Source organism: Mytilus galloprovincialis, chromosome 5 (assembly GCF_965363235.1).
Source record: "Mytilus galloprovincialis chromosome 5, xbMytGall1.hap1.1, whole genome shotgun sequence".
Taxonomy (NCBI): domain Eukaryota; kingdom Metazoa; phylum Mollusca; class Bivalvia; order Mytilida; family Mytilidae; genus Mytilus; species Mytilus galloprovincialis.
The window spans coordinates 9,584,314-9,604,877 of record NC_134842.1 but is presented as its reverse complement, the minus strand read 5'-3'; the positions used below and the strand labels follow the sequence as shown (position 1 = coordinate 9,604,877).

At 31.8% G+C, this 20,564-nt stretch overlaps 1 protein-coding gene across 1 annotated transcript; it reads left to right on the top strand.

Annotated features, from left to right (window-relative positions):
- The first annotated feature begins 5,248 nt into the window (after window positions 1–5,248).
- Window positions 5,249–18,950, top strand: LOC143075097 (sphingomyelin phosphodiesterase-like). The gene is made up of 13 exons (XM_076250395.1): window positions 5,249–5,736; window positions 6,406–6,570; window positions 7,602–7,722; window positions 8,228–8,334; window positions 9,931–10,100; window positions 10,562–10,672; window positions 10,902–10,982; window positions 11,605–11,692; window positions 12,330–12,412; window positions 14,757–14,949; window positions 15,539–15,628; window positions 16,940–17,034; window positions 18,375–18,950. The coding sequence occupies exons 1-13, from the start codon at window positions 5,395–5,397 to the stop codon at window positions 18,499–18,501; spliced, it is 1,773 nt and encodes a 590-aa protein (XP_076106510.1). The 5' UTR covers window positions 5,249–5,394; the 3' UTR covers window positions 18,502–18,950.
- Window positions 18,951–20,564: the final 1,614 nt, after the last annotated feature.

Sequence of the window (20,564 nt, the reverse complement as noted above, 5' to 3'; positions counted from 1 at the left end):
TTTTCAACAAGCTCTATCTGGTAAGAATGGCAACTTAAATAAACTCTTTTATCAACTAACAAATATGTCACAGGGAACAATTATTTGTACAGACATCTATGGATTTAATCCTACTAAAATGCATATAATAGAACAACAGCATTTATTTGCTGTCTTCATTGTAGGTTCTACTATAATACTATATTTAGTTATTTACCCATTGATGATAATACAATTATAAATATAGGACAATATGCAGTACAAGCCATTTCCAAAAGTCTAGGGCTTTATTTTTCAATAATACAAGATTGTACAAAACTATTATTATATATCATAAAATAATTTAATATTCATTTTGTTCCCTCCACAGATATTTGCTTACTTAACCTGAAAACAAGTTTTGCTGCACACTTAAAATGAGCCAATTTTTCACATGAAGTTATCATAATGTTAAAAAAAAATAGTTTTCATTTCTAATATTGTAGTCCAAGTCTGGTCTTTGATAGCACATACTTAATGGATTCACAATTTTAGAGCTTAGTTCGTGATACAGGACACGTGTCCATTGAGATGTGTATTGCCATTTTGTTTTGATTAACTGCCACAAGACGTCGATGTTGTTTCCAGTCATGATCTCACAACTGCATGCAGTTTTGTTGTTTCTGGAATACTATTTTATTGAGGTCTTCTAGGAAGTTTAGTAGTTGCACTGTCATAGTCAATCTGGTTATAGAAAATGTATTTAATTTTGATTCCTTTTTTTAGCTCACCTGGCCCGAACGGCCAAGTGAGCTTTTCCCATCACTTTGCGTCCGTCGTCCGTCGTCCGTCGTCCGTCGTCGTCGTCCGTCGTCGTTAACTTTTACAAAAATCTTCTCCTCTGAAACTACTGGGCCAAATTAAACCAAACTTGGCCACAATCATCATTGGGGTATCTAGTTTAAAAAATGTGTGGCGTGACTCGGCCAACCAACCAAGATGGCCGCCATGGCTAAAAATAGAACAGGGGTAAAATGCAGTTTTTGGGTTATAACTCAAAAACCAAAGCATTTAGAGCAAATCTGACAGGGGTAAAATTGTTTATCAGGTCAAGATCTATCTGCCCTGAAATTTTCAGATGAATCGGACAACCCGTTGTTGGGTTGCTGCCCCTGAATTGATAATTTTAAGGAAATTTGCTGTTTTTGGATATTATCTTGAATATTATTATAGATAGAGATAAACTGTTAACAGCATTAATGTTCAGCAAAGTAAGATTTACAAATAAGTCAACGTGACCGAAATGGTCAGATGACCCCTTTAGGAGTTATTGCCCTTTTTAGTCCATTTTTAACCATTTTTCGTAAATCTTAGTAATCTTTTACAAAAATCTTCTCCTCTGAAACTACTGGGACAAATTAATCCAAACTTGGCCACAATCATCATTGGGGTATCTAGTTTGAAAAATGTGTGGCGTGACCCAGCCAACCAACCAAGATGGCCGCCATGGCTAAAAATAGAACATAGGGGTAAAATGCAGTTTTTGGCTTATAACTCAAAAACCAAAGCATTTAGAGCAAATCTGACATGGGATAAAATTATTAATCAGGTCAAGATCTATCTGCCCTGAAATTTTCAGATGAATCGAACAACCCGTTGTTGGGTTGCTGTCCCTGAATTGATAATTTTAAGAAAATTTTGCTGTTTTTGGTTATTATCTTGAATACTATTATAGATAGAGATAAACTGTAAACAGCAATAATGTTCAGCAAAGTAAGATCTACAAATAAGTTAACATGACCAAAATGGTCAGTTGACCACTTTAGGAGTTATTGCCCTTTATAGTCAATTTTTAACCATTTTTTGTAAATCTTAGTAATCTTTTAGAAAAATCTTTTTCTCTGAAACTACTGGGCCAAATTTAACCAAACTTGGCCATAATCATCATTAGGATGTCTAGTTAAAAAAATGTGTCCAGTGACCCGGCCAACCAACCAAGATGGCTGCCATGGCTAAAAATAGAACATAGGGGTAAAATGCAGTTTTTGGGTTATAACTCAAAAACCTAAGCATTTAAAGCAAATCTGACAGGGGTAAAATTGTTAATCAGGTGAAGATCTATCTGCACTGAAATTTTGAGATGAATCGGACATTCCGTTGTTGGGTTACTGCCCCTGATATGGTAATTTTAAGGAAATTTTGCTGTTTTTGGTTATTATCTTGAATATTATTATAGATAGAGATAAACTGTAAACAGCAATAATGTTCAGCAAAGTAAGATCTACAAATAAGTCAATATGACCAAAATGGTCAGTTGACCACTTTAGGAGTTATTGCCCTTTATAGTCAATTTTTAACCATTTTTCGTAAATATTAGTAATCTTTTAGAAAAATCTTCTCCTCTGAATCTACTGGGCCAAATTTAACCAAACTTAGCCATAATTGGGGTATCTAGTTAAAAAAATGTGTCCGGTAACTCGGCCAACAAACCAAGATGGCTGCCATGGCTAAAAATTGAACATAGGGGTAAAATGCAGTTTTTGGCTTATAACTCAAAAACCAAAGCATTAAGAGCATATCTGACAGGAAGTAAAATGGTTGATCAGGTCACGATCTATCTGCCCTGGAATTTTCAGATGTATCGGATAATTGGTTGTTAGGTTGCTGACCCTGAATTGTTAGTTTTAAGGAAATTTTGCTGTTTTTGGTCATTATCTTGAATATTATTATTGATAGAGATAAACTGTAAACAACAATAATGTTCAGCAAAGTAAGATTTACAAATAAGTCAACATGACCGAAATGGTCAATTGACCCCCTTAGGAGATATGTTCTTTATAGTCAATTTTTAACAATTTTCATAAAATTTGTATATATTTTGACTAAATTTTCCACTGAAACTAATGGGCCAAGTTCATTATAGATAGAGATAATTTTAAGCAGCAAAAATGTTCAGTAAAGTAAGATGTACAAACACATCACCATCACCAAAACACAATTTTGTCATGAATCCATCTGCTTCCTTTAATATTCACATAGACCAAGGTGAGCGACACAGGCTCTTTAGAGCCTCTAGTTTGAAAATGTATACCTAATGCAAAGAAATCAGACGCTTCCTAGATACAACACTACCCTTGTTTGGCTGCTTGATCTGCAGTTCGTTTCACGCTGGCTCCGAGGCCATCACAAAAGCCCTTTCAATAAACCGCTTCAAGATAGTTCCATCTATTTGAATACCAAAATCGACCTCGTGATTGGCAATAATCTGAATTAAATATTTATTCCCATATTGGCCTGTCGGAGAGTCGGTAGATAATGCACAGTAGTCAATTCCAGATACTCTTCCTTCACGATAGGATGGCCTTTTTAAGAATTGTAAATACTGTTGTTGCATTGTGTTTTGTACTCTCTGTACATAACCCCTGAACACTACCAGTTCCTTGTTAAAGAGGTCATTGCATGCAGGTTTTTCTACTTTTCTCCTCAACTTCTTACCATCTGAGTTTTATACCGTTTTGAACCCTTTTTCAATTGAAATATTTGAAATTCTTCCATGCATTTTCATTTATATTTCCTAGAATCTTTTCGTTTCTATTGCACTCCTTAACCAAGACGTCAGGATATTTTTAATCCAGTATGACATTACCGGTATGTCGAAGACCTTTCAATTTTAGGCCAATGTTGATGCTTTGTCTGCCAAAAAAATATTACATGCACAATATTTGATGGTTACATCGTATAGAATGCAGACCTGTAAACTTTGACATCTGGGTTTTCCAGCATAAGCTTTTTATGAAGACTATGAATGTAATATGTTAGAACTATCTTTGTTTTACTTCTCGAATCTCCTGATCTTTGTGATGATCTTTCTTTCCTGGATGGATGATACTATTGTTAAAATTCTCTTTCACGAAACTCTCATATAAGCTTTTCTTTCTGATCATGAATTCTTTGATTTTCGTTTATTTGATGTACTGTTCAAGCTCTAGTTCGTCGGTGTATCTTGATTTCTTTACTGAGACTTGACACACATCAATATTTCGTTATCAGTCTATAATTTCCCAAAAAGTTTTTAAAATTTTCCGTCTTTCCTCACCTGCATTATATCGTGGAACATGGAATAAGCCTTAGACAACTTCCTTCTGATAGATACATGTTTCTTTCCAGATAATCCATCTTTCTTCATCATATTGTCTTTTCTTTTTCGTGGTGTCATTTTCTGTTCATCCGTAAGTTTTTTAACTCTTTTTTCTTCTTTTTCATATTTCCTTCAAAAACTTTCAATGAGTTTTTAAGCTTTTTATTTGACTGACGATTGCTGGCGTTTCTGTTTGCTCTTTTACGTGTTCTCTCTAAAGGAATCTGATGTACAGTAGTTGTCGTCTGTTAATGTAGTTAATACGTGCTTTTCGTTTCTTGTCTTTAATATATAGATTAGACCGTTGGTTTCCACGTTTGAATGGTTTTACACTAGTAATGTTTGGGGCCCTTTGTAGCTTGCTGTTCGATGTGAGCCAAAGCTCCGTGTTGAAGGCCGTACCTTGACCTATAATGATTTACTTTTATTAAATGTACACTTGGATGGAGAGTTGTCTCATTGGCACTCGTACCACATCTTTCTACATCTATTTGGTAAGTTTTTCTAACGACTTTTGCGCTGTTTGGAATTGTAAGCAGGAGAAAATATATTTGATAATGCTTTTATCTATTGTTTTGTTATTTAGTGAATGAAAATTTTATATAAGAAAAAAGGGATATAAACGTCTTTTTATTCCCAGTAATTGTTATTTTTTATTTGAAAACAATCTACAATGTATATGAATGGACGAAATAGAAATAAGACTCTCCACCCACCCATGCCTAAAAAGGAACCGATGCGTTAAAAAGTGCTGATGTACTTAATTTCTATATTAGAAAACTTTAAGAAGTAAATTTGGAGTAAGACACTCCGTTTATTTATGATATGTATTGTGACATACATTTGAATCATTGCCAGGTTGAAAGGAGTTATATTTATTATGATAAATTTACCAAAATAAGTTTGATACATGTATTTGATAAACTATATACACATATGATGAATACATGTGACGGTAATAAATTTCTTTTAGGTTGAAAGTTTATTTACTTTAACAGTTTCCTTATGATCTAACGTATATATAGTACATAATTGAAAATACTTTGTTTCGTTTCCGATTGATTAGGGGTAAACTCGACCAGGAAATTCAATTTATTCAAACGCAGTATATACATGTATTTTAATCTGAGGTTAACATGTTTAACATATGTAATAGGTTGACATTGTCATCCGATTAAGTGGTCATATGTGATGTTATGATAACACCTTATATACACACCAGTGATAAAATAAAATGTTATCACTTGGACTATCAACCTACTTTTGAATTTAGACGTTTAGTTACATAAGTTATAACCATGGACAAGACATACTTCTTTGTTATTTCGGCAGTAGTCTCTACATTTTTCTTGTCAGTTGGACCAATATTGTACAACCGCTTTTTGGGTGGTACCGACTCGACACATGACTCGAACTCAATTATAGCTGGAAATATACGACAGAAGCCTCGGATAAAAATAGTTTGTGGCAATCTAGAAAATATACCGTGTGATGTCTGTAAATTATTTGTGGTTGGACTACGCGAATTAGTAGGAAGGCAAGCACCAGAAGCTGACATAGTAAAATTTGCAATTGAACTTTGTGACACATTTCATATTGAAGATGAAAGGGTTTGTCAGGGTATTGTTCGAATGTTTAAGGTAAGTCTGTATACGTCAAAAAGCACTTTTAAATAATTTATTTTGTATTATCAAATGCAATGCATTTACTCCAGTCTACGTATGAATCGGAACTATATGTTGAAGTGAAAGTTCTGGATCATGTAAAAGTGCTGAATAGTAAATATAGAGAAATTGATACATACATAAATACTAAAACATCACATAAAAGCACCAGTTGGAACAATACAAAAAGTCATGTAGACATTACTATTACATAACTAAGAACACATGCGTTGAAAAGCAAGGATACTTGTATACCTGTTCTAATATTTGAATATACCATACTATACTTCAAAAGAATGGTTCAGCATTAAAAAAAGTCCATAGATGGTCAAATTTATATTTAAACGAAACACAATTTATATTTAAATGAAACAAAATATATTAAGCTATGCATCCAAGTCCTTTTATAATTATGTCATATCACAAAATCTAGTAATGATGACAATAATAACTGATAAGGGAGATAGAAGAAAGACTATATGATTTTATCATGTTTATATATCTAGTACAGTTTTCTCAACTTATTTACCTTTAGACGTGGAAAAGTACTAAATGACACACAAGACAAAACAAACAGAAAATAGTCTTTCAAACGAAGACATATGAAGGAACCAACCTAAATATAAAGATGTGTTAAATTTACAGGATGAATTCGTCGGAGTAATTGAAAAATTAGTATTGTCTCCTGAAGAAGCATGCGGTCTTGTAGTTGGAGAAAGTTGTGGGAAATCTTACAACCCAGAAGATATGTGGAACATCACTCTACCAAATGTTCCAAAACCTCCAGTAAAACCATATGTACTCCCACAGGTAACTTGTTTTAGACCCAAACGTTATGTGGAACATCACTCATAAAACGTTCAAGCTTTAAGCGAAACAACACGTTCTACTAAATGTTTCAAAATTTCCCAAGAAACCAGACATACTCCTAACGGTGACTTTGTTAAGACTGTATATTTTATGGTTCATCACTCTCCAAAATATCACAGAACTCTAATGAAATCACATGTACTCCGACAGGTTAAATATTTCAGACTTAAACATTACGTGAAACACCACTCACAAAACGTTCCCAGCTTTAAGCGAAACAACACGTTCTCTCAAAAGTGAATTGTAATCCAAACGTCATGTGTGAAACATTCGTCGCCAATTGGTAATTTGAGGGAGAAATCAAAATAGGTGAACACCTTTCTTAATTTTTTCTTAAAATCACTAAATCTATAATTTCTACTAGTTCATACATGTGTCTTCCAATACTATGCTGTTGATACAGAAATTTCCTTCCATTTAGATTTACCAAAAAAATATAATGCATAAAAACTATCCGATAGAAAATAGTCAAACAATAAAAATACCGAACTCCAAGGAAAGATCAAATAGAAAAGTCCTTTATCAATTGGCAAAATCAAATAATATAACACAATGGTACAGAACAAAGGCAAAATAAGCATACCGCTGTTCCAAAGTCATAAATCGATTAAGTGAAAACAAATCCACGTTCCAAACTAAAACCGAGGGACTATAAACTATAATAGGAAAAAATGGAACAACAGAAGCACGTCTGAACTGCACCAAAAACAATGGCCAACATACATAGAAACGGACTTTTTAACGGACTATTTGATAAAGTATTTAGTACATATATTTCTTTATGTAGAAACTGCAAATTAAACAATAGAAAAAGACAGCAAGCAAAATATATGATTAACAAGAATTTATGAAAATTAATTGAAAAATAAAAATAATTAACTGGTTGTTTACTTAACTTGCTTCGTTATGTGCTTCAATTTTGCGGCGGCAAAACCTTTCTCATGTTAACAAGGATATTATTTTTTAACTAGCCAGGATCTCCTAAACTTCGGATACTACACCTAACAGATATCCACATAGACAGCCAGTATCTGGCAGGGGCTAATGCTGATTGCGGTGAACCTCTGTGCTGCAGAATAGGAGATACGATGAGTTAGTATATATAATGAAAGCAGAGAAATAAAATACTTATTTTGATTTACTTTTACTTCTATTTTATCAAGGACACAAACTTGATAAACAAATTATAAACAACCAATAAAGTGTAGCTTGCTTCTTCTATATGCACAATCATAGCAAGACTACATCATATTGAGAAGGCACATACAACAGTAATTCGTTCTTGCTCTTTCTTCTTCAATTTTCCCATGGTCTATTTTCCGTTACAAAGTGGCATTCAAGGCTCACTTGTTTATACAATATATATATCTACGATATTTCAAAGTTTACCATCAAGAAAATCCGTATAAGAGATGTTTTTTTTTGCCATCTTGATGTTTTCTTTTTATGTATTTTGTCCTGATGATGCATTTTCAAACCTTTTACCGCCATATATTCTAAAGCTTTTGTTCTTGTTTATGTCAGATCGATTAGTTTGCATTTTATATTCACATGTTTAGTACAAATATTTTATGTCTTTGTCTTTGTCTTTTTTTAGCAACTGGTGCAAAGGCTGCTGGTAAATGGGGTTCATTGGATGATTGTGACCTTCCTTATGTTACATTACAAAGTTTATTTGAGTATCTCAGGAGTATCAAAGATCAGGTAAAGTTATCTAAAACCATTTGTTTGTGTAGAGTAAATTAAATTCAGCTTATGTCACAGACATTCACAACAAGGAAACTCAATTTGACTTAAGTGTTGTTTTATATTTCTTTTTATTAATAATTGTTTTATTGTTTTGTTATTTTGCTGTCTGTCTGACTTGTAGGTAGCCCATATCTGCATTGAATCGTTTTCTGCTTATGTATTGTCATCGAATGTAACCTCACAAGCAACTTCAGATTATTTTTCTCCAATTTTTGAAACATGTTTTACTGAATGTGGCTTTTGAGGTATTTATGCCATTACTGTTGATTACAATTGTTTCGTGATTGTGACATGGCCATATGCAAATAGTAGGTCCAGTTTTTGCCCAAAAATATAGCAGTTTTACAAAATTGTTAAATCTTTAGCTATCTATTGGAACGTAGAATACTTTTGTTACATACATATGGGCTGTTTTTGACAATACAATGCACATTTATCGAGTACTAGCATCATTAACACATGCTTAATTACTAAAATCTTTATAATTTTAGTACTTTTCTATCCAAAATTCATGTATTTGGTTTTGATGTTATATTTGTTATTCTCATCGGATTTTCTCTAATGCTAAGTCCGTTTCTGTGTGCGTTACATTTTACTGTTGTGTCTTTGTCCTCCTCTTATATTAAATGCGTTTCCCTCAGTTTTAGTTTGTTACTTCGATTTTGATTTTTGTACATCGATTTACGAGTTTTGAACAGCGGTATACTACTGTTGCCTTTATCTAGCATATACGTTAATTTTTAGACGGTTTTGTCTTAAATGGAAGTTGTACTTGATGTTAACACATAACATATATATAAAGGTTGAGGATGAACATGGATGCGACCAGTCTAATTTTTGACAAAAACCATCTGAATAGTGACATATTATGGCATATTTTAAAGGTTTTTAATATTAAAGATTAAATTTGAGCGTCTTTAATGACTAAATCAGTCAAAATCTTTCACATAAACTAATTGAATCTACTAAAGTAGACACTTAAGCGTTTAAAAAGTGGTCAAAATTTTTCATCTAGTTGTAGGCCAAAATCTGCCCTTACCGGACCTAATCCTTCAATGACATTAACGGTACCAATTTTCCTGTACCATTAACTTTCTAAGAGCAATATGATGGGGTGTTTGTGAACAGGGACTGCGTACCCCTCTATAACACATGACTTCTTTTTGGTTTTTGTAGGGTTCGTGATACTCGATCTTAAATAATAAGTTTTCATGTGTTAATTTGTGGACTGTTGTGTTTTGTCGTATCTCTGTTTGTAGTCATAGTATTGTCTGTTGATCTCCCACTTTTTTATTCTCTCGGTATCATCCTCGCTTCTTTCCTATTGTAGTTGGACTTGTTTGACATTTTATATATATTGAAGAACAGCTGAGTCTTTGTAGCAGTTTGGCACACTCTTTTGACAATCATTATATAGTTATTTATCGTCGAGCTTGTTTTAAGATCGATTTGTTTTGCGTTTACAAAGCTCACTGGATCCTTAAAAATAAATCATTCATGTTTACTAAACCATTTTTCGACCTATCATATTGTTGTACCATCTTATTGTAGTTTGACTATGTAGTGTTTACTGGAGATCTACCAGCTCACAATGTTTGGAACCAGTCAAGATCAGACATTACGGGAGCTATGGAACTTGTTGCCAAAATGTTCCTAACTTATCTTCCGAGTAAAAAGATTTACCAGACATTGGGCAATCATGAAAGTGCACCTGTCAACAGGTACGAAATTGGGTTGAAATTCTTACTCCAAATATCTTTTATTGGAGGACGTACACGTCTAGAGAGTTGATAAAACACGTTTAATTTCACCAAACTTGTTTGTCTGTATATTACACCTAAATAGTTGTGATTCTTGAATTTCGGTCTTTTTCTTGTTTACGATTCTGATTAAGATTATTATTAATTCAGATACAGAAAAGTTTTTGTCGCTTTTCGTATCCTCTATCATTACGTTTATTTGGATATATATCTAGAACTAGAACATGCTTAAATCTGACAGCCTTCATTGAAAATGTATCCTTTAGTTAAATATTTCACCATTTTTGTTTTCTATTTTTTTCGACAGAAATATTTCTTGCAATGATTATCAAGGAATCTTAAAACCTTTCTGGGGATCGTATATTCCAGACGAATGAACTAATAAGACGTTTTTTGAAACATGATTGCTTCTCTGATTTCAGTTTTCCACCGAGCTACATAACCGGAAACGATGCTGAAACTTGGTTGTATAATGAAACAGCAAAACTTTGGAAAAACTGGCTACCTGCAGATACCATGAAAGATATAAAAAGGTATTTTTATTATTGAGTTTTCAATATATTCGTTTATTTTGATTATATATCAACCTGACACTATCATATATACATGTTTATCTTAAAATAAAGCTAATGAATTGAAACATAAAGTTTATTTGAAAGTCTTGAGGTGTCTGTAAATTCAACATTTATATTTTATGATTTTTACCTTCACATAGTTTTGATCATAAAAATATCTAGTCATGGGATTCTTATTTGGTTGTAGAGCAGGATATTATACAACAATGATACAACAGGGGCTCAGACTTGTGTCACTCAACATGAACTACTGCAATAATCAGAATTGGTAAGTAAAATATGAGTCTAAATACTTGGTTGAAAATTATATTAGAATACTAAGGCAAGATTATTTTACAAAATTTGGTTCAACAGTATTTCCGAATTAGCGTCTTTTATCAAAATTAAGGAATTTGTAAATGCTTATTTCGATTTGTTATAATCATTTAATCAAAGATAGGAACACTTGATTGTGATTTTGTGTTACTCACAAACTTTCAAATGATATGTCTAAATGACAATTTTCTTTGTTAATCCGGTTTTTTTTAAAAACTTGTTTCCTATAGTTGACGACTTCTACTTTTTTGACGGAAACGAACAAACTACAAATAGGATATTTGACATGTTATGTGTGTTTGGTTTTCGCCGTTTCTGTTAACAAAAAATATAAATTATGAGAGAAATCCAATAAATTGATAACAACAAACGTTTAAGGGACTCATAAAAATGTTAATTTGCATCATTTCAATTGACTTATTTCCAATTTATAATATTTGGCTTTTTTTTTTTAAATATATGTTTTACAATTTTTACCCATAGACGTTGTCGTGTCTGCACATGTGAGCTATACATTTTAATGTACTTAACTAGTAGACAATCAACATCCAACAAATTGAATTCTATATCACTAGGTGGTTATTGATTAATACAACTGACCCCATGGGACAACTCAATTGGCTTATGAATGTTCTACAAAAAGCAGAGGACAATAAAGAAAAGGTACGACAATATGTAATACATCTAATAAGTATCAGTTCAATATATGTAAAATATGTATATATAATAAAGAAATGGATTGAAATCTTAAAGCTTAGTGAAACTCTAATAACAGATACAAATTGATCCATTCGTTTGATGTGTTTGGTATTTTGATTTTGCCATCCGATTAGGGACTTTCCGTTTTGAGTTTTCCTCTAAGTTCTGTATATAATTGTGATTTTACGTTTTAATACACACCTTAAATAACGGCAACAGCAGTAAATCGGTGTTCAAAAGTCATAATACGGTTTATCTCTTTCTTAAGATCTCTTTCTTAAGATAGACCAATTTAATTAAAGAGAAATGATTACTGCATTATTCGGATCCGGTTCTCGTTTTCCGCCAATCAAAGTCACATGACTCGTCAGCATTACTTTGCACTAGTCACTCTAATAATTTTGAATATACGAAGAATAAAGGACCCTTAATGAACAACAACACGTAGATTACAATATTATTTCAGACCAAAACCTTAAATTTTTTTTAGAACAAAATTAAAGTTGTATACTTGTCGTATTTCTCTATTTCAATATCACTTTCCAACAGGGTCCCTTTGTCGCCTCGTTTTTATCATAATTTTACCATGGCTCTTTTATAGGTTCATATCATTGGTCATATTATCCCCGGTGGTGGCAGCTGCTTAAAAGCTTGGAGCTGGAACTACTATAAAGTTATCAACAGGTATTTCTTATTCTATTCATTAAAACTTGCCAGAGAGTATTTGAATTCATATTTCAAAGTGTCGAGTAATATGCTTTGTAGTCGTATATATAATCTTAATATCGTTTGCAATTGTTCATGCTTTGATCAGCCAGCACATTTGACGTGTTCCTGATAATACTCTTGCATGTACGTGGTACTCGTGCAACTCAGTTTTGATATTTTCGTGTCAAGTTTTTTTAACCTTTATACATTCATGATTGTATATTTTTTTAGACTTATATCTCGAATTTGACTTACACAGTCATCTCAGTACTAGAATCTATGACAAACAAGACGATTTTGATTTTGAAATTATAAATTTCCCCCACCTTAGTAGTAATATACCAACTTCACCTGCATATGGGATATATATTTCCAAACTTATTCGATATTCAAGAGCTTGTAAAACGTCATCAGTGTCTGAGTAGAAATATGATGAACCATGGGTATGTCAAAGAATGTCTCGTCCTTTTTCTAAAAAAAGTTCATCGGAATGTACTACCAAGACCATGTCGATAAATATTCCGTGTCAACTTCACAAATTATACATGATGGTCCTGATGTATAGATTCTGCGTACTGATGTTAATTATCTTCTTAACAACGTGTTTTATTGTTCTTTCATTTGTCTTTGTTCTATTATTAATATTACTTTTGCTGTTGGATTGTGGGAGGTTTGGCATGCCACAAACCAGGTTCAACCCACCATTTTTCCTTTAATAATGTCCTGTACCAAGTCAGGCATATGGCCATTGTTATATTATAGTTCATTTTTGTATGTGTTACATTTTAACGTTGTGTTTCCGTTGTGTCGTTTGTTTTCTCTTATTTTTGAGTGTGAATTCGCATTACTATAAGACGTGTCACGGTACTTATCTATCCAAAATTCATGTATTTGGTTTTGATGTTATATTTGTTATTCTCATAGGATTTTGTCTAATGCTTAGTCCGTTTCTGTGTGTGTTACATTTTAATGCTGTGTCGTTTTCTCCTTTTATATTTAATCCGTTTCCCTCAGTTTTAGTTTGTTACCCCGATTTTTTTTTGTCCATGGATTTATGAGTTTTGAACAGCGGTATACTACTGTTGCCTTTATTTATGTGATATCCGTTTGACGTGGCTTGGTACTTATACATCCCGTCGATGTGTTTGTATTGTCATTCATTTTTGCTGGTGTGTTTTGTATATGCGACTTTTTGTATTTTTTTGATTTTAATAAAGTGATTCTGTACCTTTTAAAAGATCCCGTCAGTATGATATTGCTCTATTTTATGTCATTATAATATATTTCTTTTATGAATTACAAAATACGTTGAACCACAAACGTCAAAATTATTCAATCGCGTAGTGGAATTAACTATTTGTGGACTCTTATAAATTCTATAGAACTTTTGGACTATTTTTAATCTTGGTCTATTTCTGAAATTGATTCTTACATACTTTTGATTTTTTAAGCCTGTATGCTAACATTGCCTATGTGAAATTTTAAAAATTGTTTACTACTATACATTGAAAAACAAATTTATGTGACGTATAATATTTTCTTACGTCAGACACGCGAATCAATGAATGTGTTTGTAGATAGATGTTTTTGTGTTTTTAAATTGTTCCTTTTAAAATTGTTACACGATGATGACTGCTATACCCATATTTTGACTATTTTATTTATTAATTTATATCTGTTTAGTTCACGCATCATTGTAAATATAACGGAATTTGATGAGACTGTCATCAAAGTGCAAAGTGAGAGGGTTAGCGCTATAAAACCAGGTTTAATCCACCATGTTCTACATTTGAAAATGCCTGTACCAAGTTAGGAATATGACAGTTCTTGTCCATTCGTTTTTATGTGTTTTGTTATTTGATTTTGCCATGCGATTATGGACTTTCCTGTTAGATTTTCCTCTAAGTTCAGTATTTTTGTGATTTTACTTTTTTTAAGCTTATTTTTTGTCACTTCAAATAAAGACCTCTTTTCCAGACCAACCATTTTCATTTTTCTTATTCGATTCTTATGTATAGAATACCCAACAATGTAGAACCATGTCCTGCTATTTGCTATCGCTATATATATATATATATATACACGACTCGGTGAATTTAGATTTTCGATAATTGACCTTTTATAAAGGTTTGAGGTATTGTTTTCAAATTTGTATCAAATATAGGTATCAGCCTAACGATGTAGAATATTATAATATAACTGTGGTGCTGTTTGTTTTTGTTCAAAACAAAAACAAGTAAATATTAAAAGATTGATAGTTCATAATTCTTATTCTTGTTTATTGTTTTTTTTCTTTACAAAACTGTTTTTATTTGACCAGATATGAGAGTACAGTTACCGCACAATTTTTCGGACATGTCCATAACGAGATGTTTACTATGTTCTATGATGAAGTTCAGTTTAAGAGACCAACAAGTGTCCTCTATAACCCAGGAAGTGTCACTACGTTTTCTAACTTAAACCCAGGATTCCGTATATATGAAGTAGACGGACATTACAATGGAAGTTCATGGGTATAATATTATTTTAATTTTCTACTGTGTAATCCTTCTTCCGATTGATAATGGATATCACATTTCAGCTTTCCTTTTACTAAAGGTATCTAACTCCTGTTTTACTTGCTTTACATCAAACACCTGATGAGTAATTTAAAAAATGCTTCAGTTTAAAAGAGGCAGATAGCAAGTGGCAATCAAAAACCTCAAGTTGATGAATATATTTAAAGAATAGCTACTTACTATTATTGAAGATAATTCCCTGAAAGAGATATGTCTCATACAAATCATAAAGCATATTCCAAACACGTCGAAAAACACGCATACCAAATGTAACCAGTGTGTTGTCAATAAAAACAAAGTAAGCATCTTGGTTGCGAAAAACATTTTTTTTTATTTACAATTGCAAATGTTCCTTCATAATAGGGAATGTATGTATCTACGTTGGGCTTAATTTTTCATGGAATAAAAAGTTGTCTCAATTTTGAAAGAGGATATGTTAAGGTTGCATAGATGAAATAGATCGACGGAACAACGATATTCAATACAAATATATATACTACTAGTAGTAGTGATACAGGTTTGATTAACTTTGTTTCCTTTTCAGTATCCTCTAAATTACCAGAATTATTATTTAAATTTGACAAAAGTCAATAAAGACAATACACCAGTGTGGGAACCTGAATACAATGCAAAGGTGAGAATTAAGATAGCTTAACAAATTTTAGGTTGCGCACCTCTAAATGGCATTGGATGTACAAATCATACTATCTCAGGATACTGTTATATAAATTTATATTATTACATCATTGTTTCTTTTATATTTCCTCTTCACTTGCGATAGCAGTTTACTGAAGTTCAAAGTTTGTAAGTCAACTAATTAAAGGCAAATCAAGTTAAAACAAAATCCGACGGAATCGAAACAACTCAAAAAGAGCAATACCGGGTGCGTCGACTGAAAAGGCGTATTCTCCTATACAGGCAACACTACCTTGCGAGTTCACAATCCATCAAAATGCAAAAATCGGAAATTTCACAAAATGGATAGCTTTGATAATGGATTGGAAAGAGTTAATTTCGCATATTGTGAAATCCAATAAGGTTAATTAAGAAAACAATGAACTATTTGAAATCGATAAAAAATACATGATTATTCTTTTAGTCTAAATTATATAGGAAAAGAGCCGACTTTGAACACATTTCTTAATCACAATTTATTAACCAACTAAGTACATTATTGCCTAAAATGACTGTTTATTAAAAAATTACATATTTTCTGTAATGGCCCTGTTTTTTCTAAATGGCCCTGTTTTTCCTGTAATAACTCTGTATTAATGCCCAGTTTGTCTGTATTAAGCCAAGTTTTTTTTTAATAAAAGTAATAATATAAAGTTGTAAAGGTATAATATCTTTTTGTATTTTATTTAATTTAGTAACAAGTAACCTTCATTAAAGAATCATATAAAGGGATCACTGTTCTTCCTGTTTTTCAAAACATAACTTCTTTCAACTTAACATCTTGGATATTTGGTATATTTAAAGCTTTATCAAGGTGAAGTACAAATTATTTTTTTTAAACTAAACTGTCATTAAAAGAGTAAGAGAGTACATCAAGTTGGCAGCAACACATACACTTTTGTTCAGTTGGTTAATAAATGTATTTAGAAATAGAAATGTGTGTTTTTATAATGGCCCTGTTAAATGTCCTCGGATGTCTGTAATGGCCCTCGGTGGTGCCTCAGGCCATTACAGACTTCCTCGACCATTATTACAGACCTTGGACATAAAACAGGGCAATTATAAAAACACCCATTCATTAATACTAAAATAAAACATCTAAAAAATGTAAATACATATATTATCTGGTATTGAAGTAAGTTTTGATACTAATAAATACAAAGTGCTTCTTAAGCTAGGGGTCAGTCGTGTTTTGTATATTGGCTAAAAACTGCTTTTCAATTACTGGGGAATTGGTTTATTTTTAGAATATTTAATTCCTTTATTTCAGGCTGATCTTGGACTAAAAAGTCTATATCCAGCAGACTGGGATGATCTGATCAATAGGTTTAAAACTAATGACACACTATTTCAGATATATTATAGGTAAGGTTATAAAAATATAAATGATTCGAATGGAAGATCAGTAAAAAAGAACAAATCAACATTAAGCTTGGTCCTTAACTAGAACTAAATGTATGTGTTACCTTGTTTTCAAGCTACAAGTTTTATTTGAATTCTACTAGGGAAAACACTTTTCTCTGACTTGTAGGAAAACTATAAACTTGAAACATTGAAATGAATGAATCTTCAGCCAGGAGTGAAATCTTTCAGCAAGTAAAATTAAAAACTCTGAAATCTTTTCTGGTTGATAACAAAATTATAATTATTTAGTATCTGTACATCTTCTTCGCAAAATAAAATTATATGATTAAATATTGCTCCTGACACAATATGTGTAATATGTGGAGCATGATCTGCTTACCCTTAAGGAGCACATAAGATCATCCCGTTTTTAGTGGGGTTCGTGTTCCTCAGTCTTTGTTTTCTATGTTATGTTTTGCATTCTGTTGTTTATCTTTTGGTCTTTTTCTGTTGTTTGCATTGTCAGTTTATATTCCACTTATAAGTTTGAATGTCTCTTTGGGATCTTCTGCCTCTCTTTTACACAAAACATGATCAATTTTTTTTATGCATTAAACTTTTTCTGTGATTGTACACAATTTATTTCAAGGTAAAATAGTATAAATGTATTTCATTTGAAAAAAGCTTATATATTGGATACCTTTTAAAAAAAATATAATGCTAGTTAAAATCATTAACCAAACATTTGCAATCCAAGATGACAGAAAACACAAGTACAACCTTGTGTATCATAAGGTGTCCGAGTGTTTTGAGCAACTACCAAATCATCTCAAAAACGAGAGAAAAGATACCAAAACGATATTCAAACAGATAATTAGGGAGCTACCATTTGATTTTTATGGGGGGGGGGCTAGGATGAAAAATTTTGTCCTGCATTTGTTTTTAGTTGTAATCTCTGTCCTGCCTTTTTATTTTTCACTCTATTCGGTCCTGCCTTTTTTTTTTTAGTTTATCCTGACTTTTTTTACCTGAATTGTCATCCTGACTTTTTCTTTTTTGCAAGTGTCTCATCCTGCCTATTTTTTAAATTCAAAATTCCTGTCCTGCCTATTTTTTTCAAATTCCTTCCTAGCACCCCCCCCCCCCCCATAAAAATCAAATGGAAGCTCCCTTGCATGTTAAAAACAGAAAACGATTAACAACATGAACAGTACATAAAGAACAACGCATATCATGCTCCACATATGGCAGCAGTAGCGTTGCTCATGCAACCACAACACGGTTGTTCTTCATGAAAGAACAATACATACTAAACTAAATTTTCAGATTAAAATTTCTATATTTTTTTATTTTATTTTTAGGTTCTCTCAAAAGTTGGCAACCAAGGAAATATGTGGTACTGACTGTAAAAGTTCTCTTTTGTGTGATCTTAAATCAGGACGTTCACATGATACTGCCAATCTATGTAAAGATCTCACAGGTTATTGATAATCTGTATGACAGTTTACACTCATTCTGAAGTCTTGAGATTGTAAATATAGATGTGCAATAAACATGTTTCTATGTGACATTCAACTAACCTATTTGTGACTACATGTATATAAAACAAACTTTAAAATCTGAGATTATTGACAAAAAATTGTTTGAATTTTTTTCAATTATTTTAGTATTACCCATGTCCGTTATGTCCTATAATAAGTATAAAATGTACATTAAATTTACAGGAAGATAACATGATTGGACATGCATCAGACATGTTCAACTAATAGACACTATGCGCATTTACCTAAAATCCACTCTGAGTCTAGAACAGTACATTTGTAATCATAATATGTGGTAATTGTTCTATTTTATCGTCAACTCTGTTAATTATTAAACAATTAATGTGTATTTACGTTTCTTACATATATTATGTGCAATAAATTATTTTTACTTAATATTTTACATTTAATGAATTTTTACAGGACCTATGCCTCCTACTCTTAAGACCATATACTACTATGCAATGCATAACAAAAGGTAGTTCTTGTCATGACGTGTAGTAAATAAATGCTTCTAAACCAATCAAAGGACAACTAATCAATTATAGTTTTTCAAAAACAGTGTATAAAATCTGAAAAATGTGAGGTCCTACAGTATGTTCATTAGGTATACATCAATTCACTTCAAATCAAAGATATGTGTTATAGAATGTTCATTTTTGTTTAAGAAATAATGTGTTATGTTTTCCATATCAAAAGGAGCTAAAATCTATGTCATTTGGTCTCTAGAAGAGAGTTGTTTATTGGCAATCATACCACATATCATTATTTCTATTACATTAAAAGCAAGGTTCATGTGCCTAATGGTAGGCAAATATTAGTATCACAGAGAGATTCTTTATAACGATAATTGTCCATAAATATGTAATAAACCAAACAGATATATATTATTTATTGTTTTCAACAAGCTCTATCTGGTAAGAAATGCAACTTAAATAAACTTTTTTATTAACTAACAAATATGTTACAGGGAACAATTATTTGTACAGACTTCTATGGATTTAATAGTACTGAAATGTATATAATAGAACAACAGCATTTAGTGGCTGGCTTAATTATCTACTATAATACTACATTTATTTATTTGTCCATTGAAGATAATACAATTATAAAAATAAAACAATATGCAGTAGAAGCCATTTGCCGAAAAAAAAACTATCATTTCTTAAACATAAGATTGTACAAAACTATTATAACATATTATAAAACAGTTTTATATTTATTTTGTTCCCTCCACAGGTATTTACTTAATTTACCTGAAAACATGTTTTGTTGCAGTAATATGGAGCCAATGTTTCCACTTAAATCGATCAGAAATGTTAAGAAAATAATACCACAGTTGATAGCACATACTTAATGAATTCACAATTTTAAAGCTTGGTTTGTGATACAGAGACGTGTCTATTGAGATGTGTGTTGACTACACCATGTCTTTTTCTCTCGTTTATACTGTTTGTTTGCTGTCCCTAAACTTTCATTTTCATTTAAGGGAAAAAATACCATTTTTATCATTAATTATCTGTAACATATCTATTTTGTGACATTCTTAAATAAGCACCCTACAAAGAATCATATATTCAAACAACTAAGAAAGCACCAATCTGAACTCTTCTTCCTACCTCAGAAAACCAAAAACGTTCTCATTTGTTTGAAAGATGGATGGATGATATTGCTGCTTAATGTCCAGTAGCAAATAAAAATATTCAGTATGAGACCATGTGTTATGAATATGAATTTGAACTCTTGATTTGTACTAGACTTTTATACTGAGCAAGATTTTTAATACAAAAGTTCACATGGTGATAATTAACAGGAAGCAGACCTGTCATCTTTCAAAGACATGTTATTCTGACTAAGACCTGTTCACTCTTTGCTGCCAAATGTTTTGAGGACTCGACTCAACTGGCAACAAACAGCATACCAAGAAACATGAACCTACAAGACCGATGATGCCTAAATTAAACTGATAAAAATTTATATATATAACTTACATATATTAAAATGCATTGT

Bases quoted from the DNA above. Each gene is read 5' to 3' on its own strand.
- LOC143075097 (XM_076250395.1), top strand. From the start codon at position 5,395: ATGGACAAGACATACTTCTTTGTTATTTCGGCAGTAGTCTCTACATTT. The intron at 5,737-6,405 runs GTAAGTCTGTAT...TTAAATTTACAG, and splicing joins GTATTGTTCGAATGTTTAAG to GATGAATTCGTCGGAGTAAT. The intron at 10,983-11,604 runs GTAAGTAAAATA...CTATATCACTAG, and splicing joins TACTGCAATAATCAGAATTG to GTGGTTATTGATTAATACAA.